Raw genomic sequence first — 15205 nt, forward strand, 5'->3', positions numbered from 1 at the left:
GGTAATTGAAGTCACCCATGACAACCATGGTCCTGGAGCAAGCTGCCTCAGCCAGTTCCTGGGCAAACTCCTGGTCAAGCTCAGGACTTTGAGTGGGAGGTCTGTAATAGACTCCCACCATTGTGTCCCCTGTGCTGTGTTCCCCACGGATTTTAACCCAGAGGGTCTCCAGCCGTCCACCCTGGTCGCCAATATCGGCTTGCAGGGATGTGTAGTTTTCCTTAACAGAGAGAGCTACCCCCCCGCCCCTTTTCTCTACACGATCCCTCCTGTACAGGGTATAGCCATCTATACCCGTGGTCCAGTCATGGGTGGAGTCCCACCAGGTCTCCGTTATCCCTATGACCAGGAGACCTTCTGCCAGGCCTTGCATGTCTTCTTTGGCACTACAGGAGAGTGCCCTTCCTCCATTTGGGATTCACAACCTAGAACCTTGCCCTGAAGGGAAAGTGCCTCCATTCTTCTTAAAAATAGAACTAGAGTTTCTCTTTTCCTCTAAAACATGGCCAGAGGAGGAGACCTCTGTTTATCCAGTAGTTCAGTGTTTAGTGCACTCACCCTGGATGTGGGAAGCCTGGGTTTAAATCCTTCCTCTGCCTCTTCCCTGTTCGGGAAGAAAAGGCAAGGAAGAAGAGGAGGAGGAATTGCACTTTGTGTAAAAGAGACATGATTGCTCAGAGCTCCAGTATGAAACTGGAGATAAGCCTATTGAAAGTCTTGGGTTAAGGTTAGAGGGGAGAGCATTAAAGGGTGATGTTGTGGTAGGTGTCTACTGTAGACCACCAGACCAGGAGGAAGTGGTGGATGAGGCTTTCTCTAAATAGTTAGTGGAAGTTTCCCAGTCACAGGCCCTGGTTCTCATGGGTGGACTTCAATCACCCTGACATCTGCTGGGAGGGCAATACAGCAGTGCGCAGGCAATCCAGGAAGTTTTTGGAGAGTGTTGGGGACAACTTCCTGGTGCAGGGCTGGAGCGGCCATGCTCATCTTGACCTGCTGCTCACAAACAGGGAAGAATTGGTGGGGAATGCAGTAATGGATGGCAACTTGGGCAGCAGTGACCACAAGATGATTGAGTTCAGGATCCTGAGGAAAAGAAGAATGGAGAGCAGCAGAATAAGGACTCTGGACTTCAGAAAAGCAGACTTCAGCTCACTTAAGGAACTCATGGGCAGGATCCTCTGGGAAGCCAGTCTGAGGGAGAGAAGAGTCCCAGACAGCTGGCTATACTTTAAAGAAGCGTTACTGAGAGTGCAGGAACAAACCCTCCTCATGTGCATGAAGACTAGCAAGTATGGCAGAAGACTAGCTTGTCTTAGCAGGGAACTCTTCAGTAAACTAAGTCACAAAAAGGTAGCTTATAAGAAGTGGAAACTTGGACAAATAAATAGGGAGGAGTATAAGAGCATTGCTCAGGCATGCAGGGATGAAGTTAGGAAGGCCAAAGTGCAACTAGCAAGGGACATGAAGGGTTTCCACAAGTATGTCAGTAGCAAGAAGAGGGTCAGGGAAAGTGTGGGTTGCTTATTAAATGGGGGAGGCAGCCTCGTGACAGAGGTTGCAGAAAAGGCTGAAGTGCTTAATGTCGTCTTTGTCTCAGTCTTCGCAGGCAAGGCCAGCTCCCAGACTACTGCACCAGGCAGCACAGTTTGGGGAGGAAGTGAGCAGTCAACAGTGGCAAAAGAACAGGTTAGGGACTGTTTAGAAAAGCTGGACATGTACAAGTCCATGGGGCTGGACAGGATGCACCTGAGGGTGCTAAGTAAGTTGTCTGTATTTGGGCTTCTGACCATCCTTTCTATATATTGAGCTAAATTGTACTTCAATAATAAAAGTGCTCAGCCTTAGTTGGGAAGAATCATCATGTCATGGAACTAGCTTTTTTTTTAACTGCTGACCTATGATTCTGTTGCAGTCCTGGGATAAGGCAATACAACCTCATGTCAGCTCTAACTTTTAAAGCTCAAATGCATAAATATACTATTTGGGCTTAGAAAGATAAGTACTGGGGTGTTTCTTTAGTTATGCTAGTGAAGCTAAAAGCTAATGTGTATACTAAAATGAACTTTGTATAATTAATAGAGGTTTGTTTCCATTTGCTCAGGATTTAACAACTACTTTAGTAAGTTCAGGGTCCCCATGTAGACTAACCGTCTGGATTTGGGAGCCAGAAAACTTAATTTCTAGATGCACTTCCATGAAGTCACCATCCATCATTTTTCCCTTCAAAATGGCACCAACTCAGATTAGCCAGTGTGAATAGGTGGTATTCAGTCTTTTTCCATCTCTTTTTTATCAGGATTGTGTGAATAGAGATCTTAGCATACTCAGTTCAGGAGAGTACTGTCCCTTGGAGGGTTTTTTTTTTCTGGCACGTGCATGTAGTGTGCTCCTGCAATCACCAAATTGCCATTTCCTGGGAGAGGGAGATGGGTTGTTGGTTTAAAGTCATATTTAAAAATTTAATTTATAGGTTAAGTAATTTGTTGGTTTGAGTCCATTCACCATTCAATAGTTGTCCACATCAACATTGGCATCTCCTTCAGCAATCTAAATAGAAAGCTTAAGGTATGAATGGCCAGAGTGGTCTCTTTAGATCAGGATGGGTAATATTAACCAGAGGGGGATTGTGGAAGTTTATAGTTCTGCTACTTATGTCCCACCTGCTTAGTGGCCTGGGTTTCCATGTGCTGTACTAGCAACCTAGTATTTTTCACAATAATTAATTTTTCTTTTTAAATACTAGTCATTTTTACAGATGTGTCACCTAGACAGCAAAACAAAGATCAATACATACAAATGTCTCAGAAAATCTCCATTTATTTTATTTTTCAGATTTAAATTTTGAAAAAGTATTGCATACAAGGGGATGTGCAGACTATTGGGCCTGTCTATATTTGAAAAAATACATGAAAATGCATTTTTAAAAGCATACATTTCATTTTAGGCAATTAGTCATCAATTTCACTGATAGGAACATAATATGGTTTTAAAAATAAAGTGTCAATATTCTTTAATTGTCTGAACATTAATTCAAACTGGAAGTGAAAAATGAGTATTATACAAAGTACTAATTCTAGAGACCTAGATTATGCTGTGGCAAATCAAGATAGATATCCATACAAGTCTAATGGAAAAGCATTTAATCTAGGTTAATAAGAAATATGAAATTTAACCAAACTCTGTTTAAGTTTATTATTTATTATTTTCAATTAAAAGCATCTTGAACCATTTAACAGCAAGTTTCAGTGATAGATCTGCATTGTTTGGTAGGTATAGAGCTCAATCCAGCTGTTTATCTCAGGTAAAATTCTTGTATATGTCAGTGGAAACTCTCCCTCCATAAAGGCAGCAGATCAGGCTTTTATTCTGTAACTTTGTTTTGTAATTTCTAAAATATCTGACGTGCCTCCCAAGATTAATCTTTTCAGTATTTCACAGGTTTGTCAAAATAGTAAAATAAATGTGTGGCATAGATGTCATGAGATTTTTTTTTTAAACTTAAATTAAGGGTTAGATAGTGCAGGGATTTCCATGAGTTTTAGTTTAGTATTTTGAATAAAACTACCCTTGGTTTTGGAAAGATACGAAGAACTATGTATGCAAAATCTAGTTGTTTCTAGCTGTGATACAGGATGGGAGTGTGGCAATAGCACTAGTGAAGGCATAGGAAATAAATTCCTTTTTTTAAGTTGTTGACAGTTTTAGAACACACACATAATTTCAAGGAGCTTTACAAACACTAGATAATTACTGAGAGTCTCACAAAGCCCTCCTGCAATAAGCAGGGGAAACACCTTTTATCTACTATGGAAAGACGTTCACCTTTGAGGTGATGTATGGCAGCCATAAACAAAGAGCAACTCTATACAGCCAAGCAGCGATGGATAGAGTCGACAGTTGTCACAGACAATTTAGTATGTAAAGATAATTACTGTAGTTGCAATTTTGTGAGGCGGGGGGGTGGGTTAACACTTCTATACTTAAAATACATGTTAAGGAATCTTTAAAAAGATGCAGCCAATTTAATAATCTCACTGGTGTCTGGGTTTTTCTGCAGGGGTGGGGGAGAAGGTGTATAAAAATTGGAGACGAATTTTTTTTGTATTTTTCTCGCTGTTTACTTTGACAGCACTTGGCTACAGTCAGTTTCTCCTCTGTGTGGGTTGTTGTACAGCAATGGGTAAACAGCAGCATTTTAGCAAAGGAAAAAGTGATAATAAAACAAAACAGGAGAGAGATTCACTGCTAAAAGCTACTCTTGGCTTTCCTCAGATTGACTCTACCTTAAGTTGGTTGTCTCCTTTTAAGTGTGTTAGATGGCTAGAAACTCTGTTTTCTATGTAATCTGAAATATGATACCTATAAGAGTACAGTGCCCTCAAACACCATCCTAGACTATTGATTTAGTGCTGGTTCAAAGGGAATAGCAATGGCACTCAATTACCACCCGCACTTCCTGCTGCATCTGTGTTGCTGGAAAGCTTACTGACTCACCCTCTTACTGCATAGTTTGTGAGCTAAACTGAAGCGCACGGTGGCGTGACTGCAGACAAAACACCATTAGCATGTTCTAAGTGCCATGCAATGAATGCCCTCATCCTGTTCCTCACTGACAGAGACTGGATTTTGGAAATGACTAGTGACCATTTGGGTTTTATTACTTGCTTATTTCCACACCAAATTTTTAAATAATCATATATGTTACTCAGTTGATACACAGCTGTTTTTACCTAAGTTTAGTTTATCACACCTAGGAGCTAAAAAATGACCCTGAAACAATATTTCACTTACTTCTATTATAGAAATACTTCTATTATAGAAATACCTGATAGTGGTAGTAGAAAGGAGAGAGGGAAACCTCAGACTATTTCTGCTTATGCAGTATACCTATTTGGGTATGTCGAGAGCAGAGTTTGTATTGCTGTTTTAACTCAAAGGAATTGATTGCCCTGTAACTTTATTTACAGACATGTTAAATAATAATGTAGGCACCCGACAAATATTTCTATCCTAGAACAAACAAGCATGGAGAATTTTGAGAACAGTCGTGGTAGTTAAGCAAGCATCAGTCACCTGAGGCAAAACAGACCACAATTTCTACTTCACACGCTCCTTTAATTCTTAATACAGTGCTACTGAGCTCATAGTTTTGTTACTATATTTTTTCCTGGATTTGCTACCTGATGTAACAATAGTCAAAAAAAGATGGGAAAGGTAGAATCCACATATATTTCCAGAATACAGTGTGAATTTCTTTCACCTCCATGGGGATTTTCCCTCCAATGGGGCTGGCATTGCTTTTATTTAATGACCATATTTTTTGCTTAAAATAGTGGGATCCAAACAGTGTCACAGAGCCACTTAAAATTTCTGTGACTTAAAACGTATTTAATAGCAGCAACCAGCAAAAACAAGTTATTTCCCCTCCGCATGTGCTTATCAACACATACATCTTGCAGATCACGTGAATCAGATGCATTTTAGTGAAGACATGCATGCAACCAAAATAGATTAATGTAAAAGCATATATCGAAATAAAAAGAACATGACATGTTCAACATACAAGCATTTAAGGCATGTTAGGTGCTGGGGGAAAGACAACCTTGTGCACATTTATTTATAGAAGCTTCATACTGAAACTTATTTAGTCATAACCTACTTATGTAGCTTCCTAACTGATACCACAGACATTGTATGAACTTGTAAGCATAAAAATGAAAAGTGATATTTCAGGAATCAAAGAAGTGCACTTGTACAGTGTCAAAAGAATGGGCCCAGTTTATTAAAATTGTAAGTACCAAGTACCATAGAGCAGTATACCTACTGTATGCACATTTTTAACTAAATCCTTAGTAGTCAGCTGCTTACTTTATGTACACTACATTAGGTAATTTAGCAACTATACCACCAGCTGCACATGTAATAAAGGCCAAAATCTGCCCATGAGCTATATGTAATTCCCATTGCCTGTGGTGCAAATGGCATGTTCATAACAAAGGAAAGAACAGTCATGCAATTAAGAGTCCTGATGTTATTATCTAGATGCCTAGTTTTGTAGAGCTTTTACGCAAGTCTGATCCTGCAACATTGTAGGCACTCTAGCAAAGACCAAGAGCCATCTACTCTCTTTGAAGACGATGGGAGTTAAAGGGCACCCATGACCCTGGCCCAAAATCTGGATGCTTGAATGCTTCCTTAATAAACCTAACACAAGCTAGAGTAGCAGTGTTTGCTAGTGACTAGCAAGAAATTTGTATTCCTCTTTAGATGTAGATTCTCTAGATCCTCAGCTACAGCAAAAAGTCACATAGCACAAACTGGGACATAATAGGGCATGCTGTCTCCAAAGCTTGGGGCTTCTGAGTGTACAGTCAGATACTCAGTAACTCAGAGCAGCCTTACACTGCTAACAGCCTTCAGGGGCAATAACCACAGCTTTGGGTCAGTGCAGTGCACGGGCATCCCAAGTATGTTAGGAGAGAAAGGTTGGCAAATGAGCTACACCAGCATCTATGGCACTAGTAGATTGATGTGCCTGGGAGTGATCCCCCCATGGCAAGACACAGCCAGAATTCATAAGCAGAGCAGCGCAGAGTGGCCACAGTGCACTGTCCAGCAGATACTATGCTCAGTGTGGTATACTTCGATATGCATAATGGTTGCTGCTTGTTTTGCATACTCATGGTTGTAGGTGTTTATCAGATACTACAGAAGTGGAAATGTACTGTCTTCTCTTGGTTAGCTGAACCTCAGGAAACTCTTGTGAGGAAGGCAAGCATTCTGACCATCTTATACATGGGAAACCAAGGCACAGAGAAATTGTTACTTATCCAAGACCACAAAACAAACCAATGACTAAAGTAGGAGTAGAAACCATAACTGTCTTGTAACCACTAGTCCATTTGTCCTTCCTTAAAATGAAGACCATGTGCCAATAAGTGAGTAGGTGGATATTTTTTTCAAGCAGTTGTTCAAATAAGAGTCATATTACATGTTGGTGCTTAGAATCGGTAAGTTTCCATGGGCATATCATCTGCAAGCAACTTACAGTGGATTTTGCAAGGATGATGGCTGGTGTTTATTCCACCTGATGATAGTTATTTGAAAAAAGTCCTAGTTTTTTCCACTTCTAGCTGGAAACACTCTCTCTCTCTTTGTCCTGTAGTCAGGATGGAGTATACCTTCACACTTATCACTTTGTAACCCGGCTTTTACATACAGATCAGTGAAGGTGTGTAGATAGGAGCAGCAGCAGTTTATGACTAATTTCTTTTGGGTAGCAAGTAGAAAATAAAAAACTAATTGTGTACAATCCTCCACAACTCTCAGAAGATTTGAAAGAGCTGATTCTGAGACCAGATAATCAGCTTCATTAACCTAATACCTGCATACTTTAAGCAAATGGAGTGAGGCCTCATTTAACAAGATAAATGAGTAAGGTACGGCTTCCATTTTTTATCAAGTAATCAGGGAGGGCTTTGATATAGGGTAGGAGGAACCAATCCACATAAAAGTAACAAATTCAGGAAACTGGGAGAATCCAACCTGACTCAAAAAAGTCAAAATTACTTGAAAAAGGACCGAGAAAACACACGGAGCCTACAGAAATGAAGCTCCTGGATGCAGTAGAGAGCGGTGATGCTCAACTCGGAAGATCCAGAGGCATCACAGCACAGCTCTGCCATCCTACCCCTATCCATGACCCCTGCCTAGGAGGTTTTGAGGAAAGGGGAGAGCAGCATAGAATAACTGTGTCAGATCAACAAGGGAGATTTTCCCTCCTGTGTTTGAGGAATCCCCAGGCAACCAATTAAACTGGCTTTACAACTCTTTTGTGCCGTAAGAGCAGAATAAAGAGCTTGTAATAGCACTGAGGATATGGGCCAGCATGTTTCACTTTTGTGCTCTGGAAAGATGTAGGTGGTGTTTTTTGTCTCTTTCTTTGCTCCCTTCTACATACAGTGATTGGGATGGGATGTGTGCTTTTTTTTTTTCCTTCTCTCTCCTCCCCCTCATCTCTGCCAGCTGCAGTAAGGAGAGGTTTCAGAGAGCCATGTGTTGAATATCAATGACAGACTAAACTTCTGCAAGACAATAATATAGCTTTAAGAGAAAACAAGAAAGAATGCTCTTAACAGTGGAAAGAAAGCAAAGGCATTATTATATTTAGAAAAAAAAAGTTATGCAATGTTGGACAGTGATTGAGAATGCAAGAGCATTGTTTTAAATAATGATTTACTCTGGGTTGCAGCTTGACTAGCCAGAAGATGTTAGAACATAACCAGAAACTCCTTAAATTACATTAACAGTAAAAGGCAGATAAAGAGCAACACTAGTGCAAAATACCAAAAAAGATGCAGTTGCTGTTGATTGTCAGGGATATTTATTTATAAGAAGGGGTAACACGCAAGATTCAAAAGCAACCAGCAACATCCGTCTGTACTTGAGTAAAGCAGATAAGGATCTACAGACCATAATTCACCTAATATAGGTAAGATTTTTAATAATGGATCACTGACCACTCAAAGCTAGTGAACTAAATGCAAGAGAAAATTTCTGAGTTCATCAAACCATTGGCCACAGCTATTGCGGATAGCAGAGAGGTATATATGATTTTTCTTATTGGGTAAGAAGGTACCACTCTTTCAGCTGAATAGTACTGAGAAAGAAGATTTCAGAGAGAAGATAAAATGCATGTATCCTATCATTCTTGGGATTCCTCTTTTCTCACCTAAATTCTTAAAACAATATTTGATTTGATTTCAGTCTCATAATGGAAGTGTTTAGATCCAGTTGAAGCATGGTCTTAGCTAAGGCCACAAAACACACTATGCTAGTTAATGTATGTAATATCATATCAAAACATTGTTAGACTCTTTTATAGACTATATGTATCACCATTGTTAATGAATGAAAATGAGCACGTCTTTGGTTTAAAAGAGAGGCAGCAGCCAGGACATTATAGAACAAAAGTACTGAATAGCAGAAATAATGGCTATGAATAGAAAAATGAATCAAGGTCAGTAAAGAGTACCTAAGGCACCTCATTTGCAGATAGTCATCTTTGCTACACTCCTTAAGACCTCCAAATAATATTTATAAAACTGCACATGGTAAGGAATGTGAAGATGAAACAGCAGAGGACTGAAATCATATTTATTCCCAGTTACAATTCCCAGGATCACACTATAAGGAGGAGATATACTTCCCTGTACCGGAAAGGAACAATAAAGAAAGGAATCAAATGTAGGAAAGAGAGCATCTGGAAGGAAGAAGTAGTACCATGAAAAGCAACCTTCCCTTTTGCTGCTCATGAATTGCAAGCCAATTTATACTTAGTTCCAAAGGAGAATATTGAACAGCAGGCACAGTGAGGTTCTCCTGTGCAAAGATGGGGGAAAGACTCTTTAGAAGAGCAATAGGAATTAAATTTACCCTCCAATAAGGTTGTCACCAGTGCAGTAAGGACCTTCATACAGTAGTGGACGTAGCTAAGTGGGAATAATGTTCTACCTATCACATCCTAAGGCAGATAAGGACTTCAATTTAAAATGCTTTTTGATTCCCCCCTCATGTTCAAATAAGAACAGTGAGAGTATGTGTTGACTATTGTGAGAGAGTTTGCTGTCCTTGTATTGGGAAATTAAATGCATTCCTAAACAAACTACCCTATTGAGGGCTACAGTTAACTAGACCTACTTTTTAATTGCTAAACTGCACATAAAATGTTTAGCCTGTTTCCAGATTTCCACATTTCTTCCTATGCCTAAATTGAAGAGCATGCTTGAGTGTGCAATCAAGCAAACCCCCATCTCTCTCTTGATATAGGCTCTCATTTGGTATTCATTCATTTATGCATACCTCTCTGACAGCACAAATGTTCCATCAGGAAAAGGGATGCAGAATTTACAAATATGTGGGGTAAAATGTGTAGTTTTCTTTTTTCAAAAAGGCTCAAAAGGTGTGCAGCAAGATGGGAGAATATAATTTTTTCCCAATAAATCTGGACTGAAACATAATGTAAATATAAATACTTAAGTTTCTCTCACAGTTTTGTCAAATCTCAAACTAAATCTGCAATAGCCAGAAGCCTGGTTACATTTTAATGCATAATAATTAAAAACTGTACAACATTTAGTGTTCATGATAAATGCACGTATGATTTTGTTACACTTTTGGCATTCTTTAGGAAAGCATGTCAAGCTTTAAAATAGAAGGAGGTTGTACCGCCTTACAATATTTTGATTACGCTGAAAACTTGTGCTCATGAAGTACATAAAACAACACCGTTTCCTTTTTTTCCCTGTTTTTTACCATATGTTTCCCCTCAGGTATGGCCCATTTCATGTTCCCTCGGAGTTACCTTTGGCTATGTGGCTGGTCTCATTATTGCACCTCTGTGGATATATTGGAACCGGAAGCAGCTTACATACAAAAGCAGATAACTGGAGCAAAGAGAGAGAGAAGGTATTTCTTTGTGCAGATTCCATACAGACTGTGCGGAAGTTTTCACATGATCAAAGCAGAAGATTATCCAAATCCTTTCAAAGTGTTTTGGGCCAAGCATCTCTACTTATGGCATTGTTTATACGCTGTTGCAACACGATGCAGTTGTTGCTTACTCTAAACTATATAACCCCTGAGAGACTGTACCTTCCAGTCTGAATAAAATATTTGTAACAGATGGTGGCTGCTTCTTACTAGATTTTTGTTGATTTTTTTTTTATTCTTCTGAATTATCTCACTGATTTCAGGAGCCAGATTCCTAATTTTAGCTTTCTAACTGTTCTATGACCTGTAACAAGTTCTATGTGTACTTATGCACTGTATTATTTGAGCTTCTGATAGAATTTCACAGTAGACCTGGCCATTGTCAGCTGTATCTCACGTGATCAAACAGCAGTTTATGCATCGTGATCCTATTCTTTTTTTCACTGTGTGTTTCTTTGGAGTTAAAATGGCTATAATAGCCTCATCAAAAACACTCTTCAGTCCTTTCTGCGTTAAAGCTGAACACTCCACATAGCAGCAGGCTCCTATCTGTCAAGAAAAATAAATATGTTTAATAGCTCCATCATTCAGATATTCAGGTCTGTTAATTCTGCTCATTAGTCCTTTAGATTTTTGTTTCTATAGAAGCACCCCAAGTCTTGTCTTTGACTTAGAACATCATCCCAATATACTCTCCTTTCTGTACGCAAATTATTCCTTTCTTTTTTCTTTGGAAAACAGTTTTGGAATTCATTTAATTCAATTCTGCTTCTGAAAGAAGCACAGTAAAAGCAGCTTTTTTAAGGGTCTTCAGGTACTTCAGATAAGCAACATAACTGGCAGGAAGAACTGCATGGCCAATTTATAGAGATTAATTTATGAAAACAGAAATGAACTATAAATAGAAGTGCCACGGGGACAAAACATCCACCTGATATTAAAAAAAAAAAAAAAAAGAAGCCATAGAGCACTTTGTAATGATTAATTGCTTAAAGGCACTTCTAACATTTTAATTATCTGTGACTCATGTTGGTATAGCTTTTATTGACTTTCATACTAAAGGGATTTACACTATTATTAACAGGAAAATACTTTTAAGCATGCCCACTTGTTAGCCATATTTAACACTGACTTTAGAAAAAGCCATCTGTTTAGACTGCAGAATTACCAAATAAGGAGGAAGAAAAATTCAATCTAGAGTAAAATGATTAGGAATGTGATTTTTTTAAAAATATATTTCAAGAGTGTCTGGCTTACCTCTTTTGCTAACTTCTGCCCTTGCTCCAGAGATACAGGCTTCTCTTTCATATCATTCAATCTTGCTATAGTTTTTGGATCATCACGAAGATCAATCTAGTAGGAAAGATTGTGGTAATGTGGCACAATTACATTATTTTTAAACAAAAATCAGTGGGCTCGCATACCATCAGTCAGTAAGCAGAAGACCCTTGTTCATTTTGATTTTATTAAAACAGAAGTCATGTTATAATCCAAACCCTGGATGTTTTTCCTAGAGTGTGATCCAAAAGCCCTTTGAAACTTAGGGGCAGGCCCCTAACTTCCTGAATAATGAGAAACTGGAAGAAGGTAGGCAAGTTAGTTATTTAATTCCAGCCCACAATTCATCTGCTTACCCTGTGAAGTAGAGTTTGTGGGGGAGGTGCAAAGCATCCTGGGATGCTGGGGGACTGAGTTAATTTGAGTCAGGAGAGAATCTGGGACAGAAGTTTGATAGACCAGCTTAACCTAAATAAGCTAAGTCTGATACTGCATCCATCCAGGCTTATCTTAAACAAGTTTCAGCCATTTTGTAAGTAGTTTATGTGAACTGAACTTATGTTCTGTTACAGGTTTAAACCAGTTTCCAATCACTTATACTGGTTTGTGTGTAATTTCTGTCCCTAGCCCAGAAGTGGGATAAACTTAGTACACACAGGACTGAGCCACTTCTGTTCATAGCCTAATTCAGTGCCCAATAAGGTCAGTACAAGTTCTTTCATTAACTTCATCAAGCACTGAACATGATCGTTAGCTGTGCAATAAAGCTGTGTCAGGAATGTGGAGTGCTCTTCTGCAGTACAACTCTAAAGTGCTTACTGACAAAGAGTAGTTTTACTCACAGTGGTAGTCCTGTTGATATCAGTGGGCATGTCTACACATGCATATTGTTCCAGAGTTTATTGCTCCCAGGCACGCCGTTTGAATGTGCACCTAGGACCACAGCACACTGAGCCAGGCTAGAGCAGCCCCGACCAACAGAGGACCTGGGGGGTCAGCCTACCAGCCCAGGGTTGCTCTGATCCAGCTCAGTGTGCTGCAGAGGGGCTGGCTGGGGCATAAGGGTGCTCCAGTGCAGGGCTAGCTGGCAGGCAGTCAGTCCCCACACTGAAGCATCTTTATACCCCAGCCAGCCCCCTCAGTGTCTACACATGTGTTGCTGCAGAGTAAAAAACTCCACTGCAGAATAGTACTTGTACTTACAAGTACTATCCCATGGCGGAGTTAATTAGTTTACTCATTCCTAATAATACTGCGCATATAGATGGTAATGTTTTACTGTGGAGCTAATTAGGCAGCTCTACAGTAAACATTTTGTGTCGATGCTCCTAGTGACAAGAATAATGCATGCAAGTGTAGGCGCCTGCTCAAGAGCCCCACTTGCTTGAGGAACACGACGCATTTTCTTTATAGCAGAACAAAGTCAACTTAGTGGAGTACTCAGAACACAACAAACCTACTTTCCTGTTACTGCGTGTCAGTAACATTCCCGAAGGGAATTCAAAAGGAAGACTTATTTGGATCCTGACATGGGCCCATTGGTCCCAAAGGGGGCCATTAAGTGAATTGGATCATTTAAATAAAACAAAATAAAATCAGACATACCTGAGTTCCAACTAATAAAAAGGGTACATTAGGTGCATACTCCTTTAGCTCTGGTACCCACTCCTCCTTCACATTTTGAAATGAGGCGGGATTTACTACTGAGAAGCAGATAAGGAAGACATCGGTCATAGGATAAGATAAAGGTCTCAGACGATCATAGTCTTCCTAAGGAAGAAAGATTTTGTTATCTGCAATATTGAACTGTCACTCGTAATTTGTTTATTGTCACAATTATATTCAAGGTCTGTGCTTAGCTATCTCATGAACAGGCAAGCTTGTTTAAGCAACCTTAGTTTACTTGGCTGTTTTAGAAGTACACTGTATTAGTTAATGCAGCTATTAGATCAAAAGCCACACACAGGAAACAAATGTATATATGAATGCAAGTACAAAACCCTGGCAGTGTTAACTCCTGTTGTTACACTCTTATTTGTACAATAAAGTATATGTGAAGAGTTAAACTTGGGAAGGGTGGGGCATGGAGGTGGAATTTAATTTGCCTTTGCATGCAGAGAGGAAATAAAGCAGAGATGTCCTAATTCCAAAATCATCCAGTCTGTGCAAAGCAAAATGGGCGAGGCAGACTAGGGTAATTCATAGTACTACTACTGAGAGAATGGTCCCTTGTGGAGCTCAGCTGAGAATGGTAGCTGAGCCCTCCTTTAGCATTGTAAAATGCCAGCAAACAAATCTGTCCTATTGCTAATAATTCTGTCCTGCAAAGCAGGTGCAATGGGAGGAGAAAGAAATTTCTTATCCATACTCTGCTGCACCTCAGTGCTCCGACCGAGCACGAGGGATTTGGCATTAAAGAGCATTAACTTTCTTGGAGGAAAAGAAATCATCTAAAATACGTTACTGCTCTTTTGGCAGAATCTTCAGTGTGGATAGATAAGCAACTTGAATAATATTTTTTAACAGCCACAGCGTTAAAACTCACTGGGCATTCTAGGCAAGTATCAAGGTGTTTTAGCAGAAGAGTCTGCCATAGACATTATGCTTGCTGTAAAATAGTCACACTGCTTCTAGGAGCACAGGGGTGTCCTTGCTGCTACACTCTGATAAGTTGTTTTTTGCCTCCATCTCTGCAAAACCGTTCTGCTGGGAGATACTGGAAAGCATAAGGCCCTCCAGTATCGCTAGCCTCAGAGTCTCTGTGCTGAGGATTAAAGTTGTGCTCTAGGGGACATAAAGAGTAGGAAAGACTCCTTCCTCGTGCTTTCTCCCTGATGCTACCAAAGCAAAGCCAACCACAGCCTGCTTAAAGTTGGTTCCCATCTTAATTAAAACCCACAAATATTAGAATCGTTTATTCGGTGCACAAAACAAGACCGATGCTATTCGACACTATGGTTGAACTGAAAGTTAGAAAATTCAGTTATAGTTTCCCTAGCAACCGGAACATTGCCAGAGTGTACATCAATGGTTATACTGACTTTCTTGATTTAGCAAGTAGCTATGGTTGAAAGTGAGTATCAGTGGAGTTCCAAAAAAATTATCATTTCCTCCGGCTAATTATTTTACTAACTCTGCTTCCCTCAAAAGAATGGAAGTCTGGAAATGAACAGTGAAGGGATTCAGACACTTCACTCATACCTAGCCATTGTCATAGAATCGTAGAAAGTTAGGGTTGGAAGGGACCTCAGGAGGTCTAGTCCAACCCCCTGCTCAAAGCAGGACCTTCCCCAACTGTTTAGTGGCCAAAGCTGACAGTTTTCTTCCTGTTACTGTTTCTACAGTAATGTTGTTCATAGATGTTAGGGTTGGAAGGGACCTCAATAGATCATCAAGTCCGACCCCCTGCATAGGCAGGAAAGAGGGCTGGGGC

The 15205-nt window shown here is 39.8% G+C and overlaps 2 protein-coding genes across 2 annotated transcripts in view; one reads left to right on the top strand and one right to left on the bottom strand.

Moving 5' to 3' along the window:
* Positions 1 to 10480, top strand: part of PIGF (phosphatidylinositol glycan anchor biosynthesis class F) — a 46117-nt gene extending 35637 nt beyond the window's left edge. Inside the window, exon 5 of the mRNA XM_014520454.2 lies at positions 10335 to 10480. Within this exon, the coding sequence (XP_014375940.1) occupies positions 10335 to 10448 (114 nt within the window). The 3' untranslated portion in view covers positions 10449 to 10480. The remainder of the gene's footprint in view (positions 1 to 10334) is intronic.
* Positions 2803 to 15205, bottom strand: part of RHOQ (ras homolog family member Q) — a 39106-nt gene continuing 26703 nt past the window's right edge. Inside the window, exons 4-6 of the mRNA XM_006014754.3 lie at positions 13378 to 13542; positions 11752 to 11847; positions 2803 to 11043 (exon numbers count right to left, since the gene is read on the bottom strand). Of these exons, the coding sequence (XP_006014816.3) occupies positions 10888 to 11043; positions 11752 to 11847; positions 13378 to 13542 (417 nt within the window). The 3' untranslated portion in view covers positions 2803 to 10887. The remainder of the gene's footprint in view (positions 11044 to 11751; positions 11848 to 13377; positions 13543 to 15205) is intronic.

The sequence above is a fragment of the Alligator sinensis genome, unplaced genomic scaffold (genome assembly GCF_000455745.1).
Source record: "Alligator sinensis unplaced genomic scaffold, ASM45574v1 scaffold131_1, whole genome shotgun sequence".
NCBI classification, from domain to species: domain Eukaryota; kingdom Metazoa; phylum Chordata; order Crocodylia; family Alligatoridae; genus Alligator; species Alligator sinensis.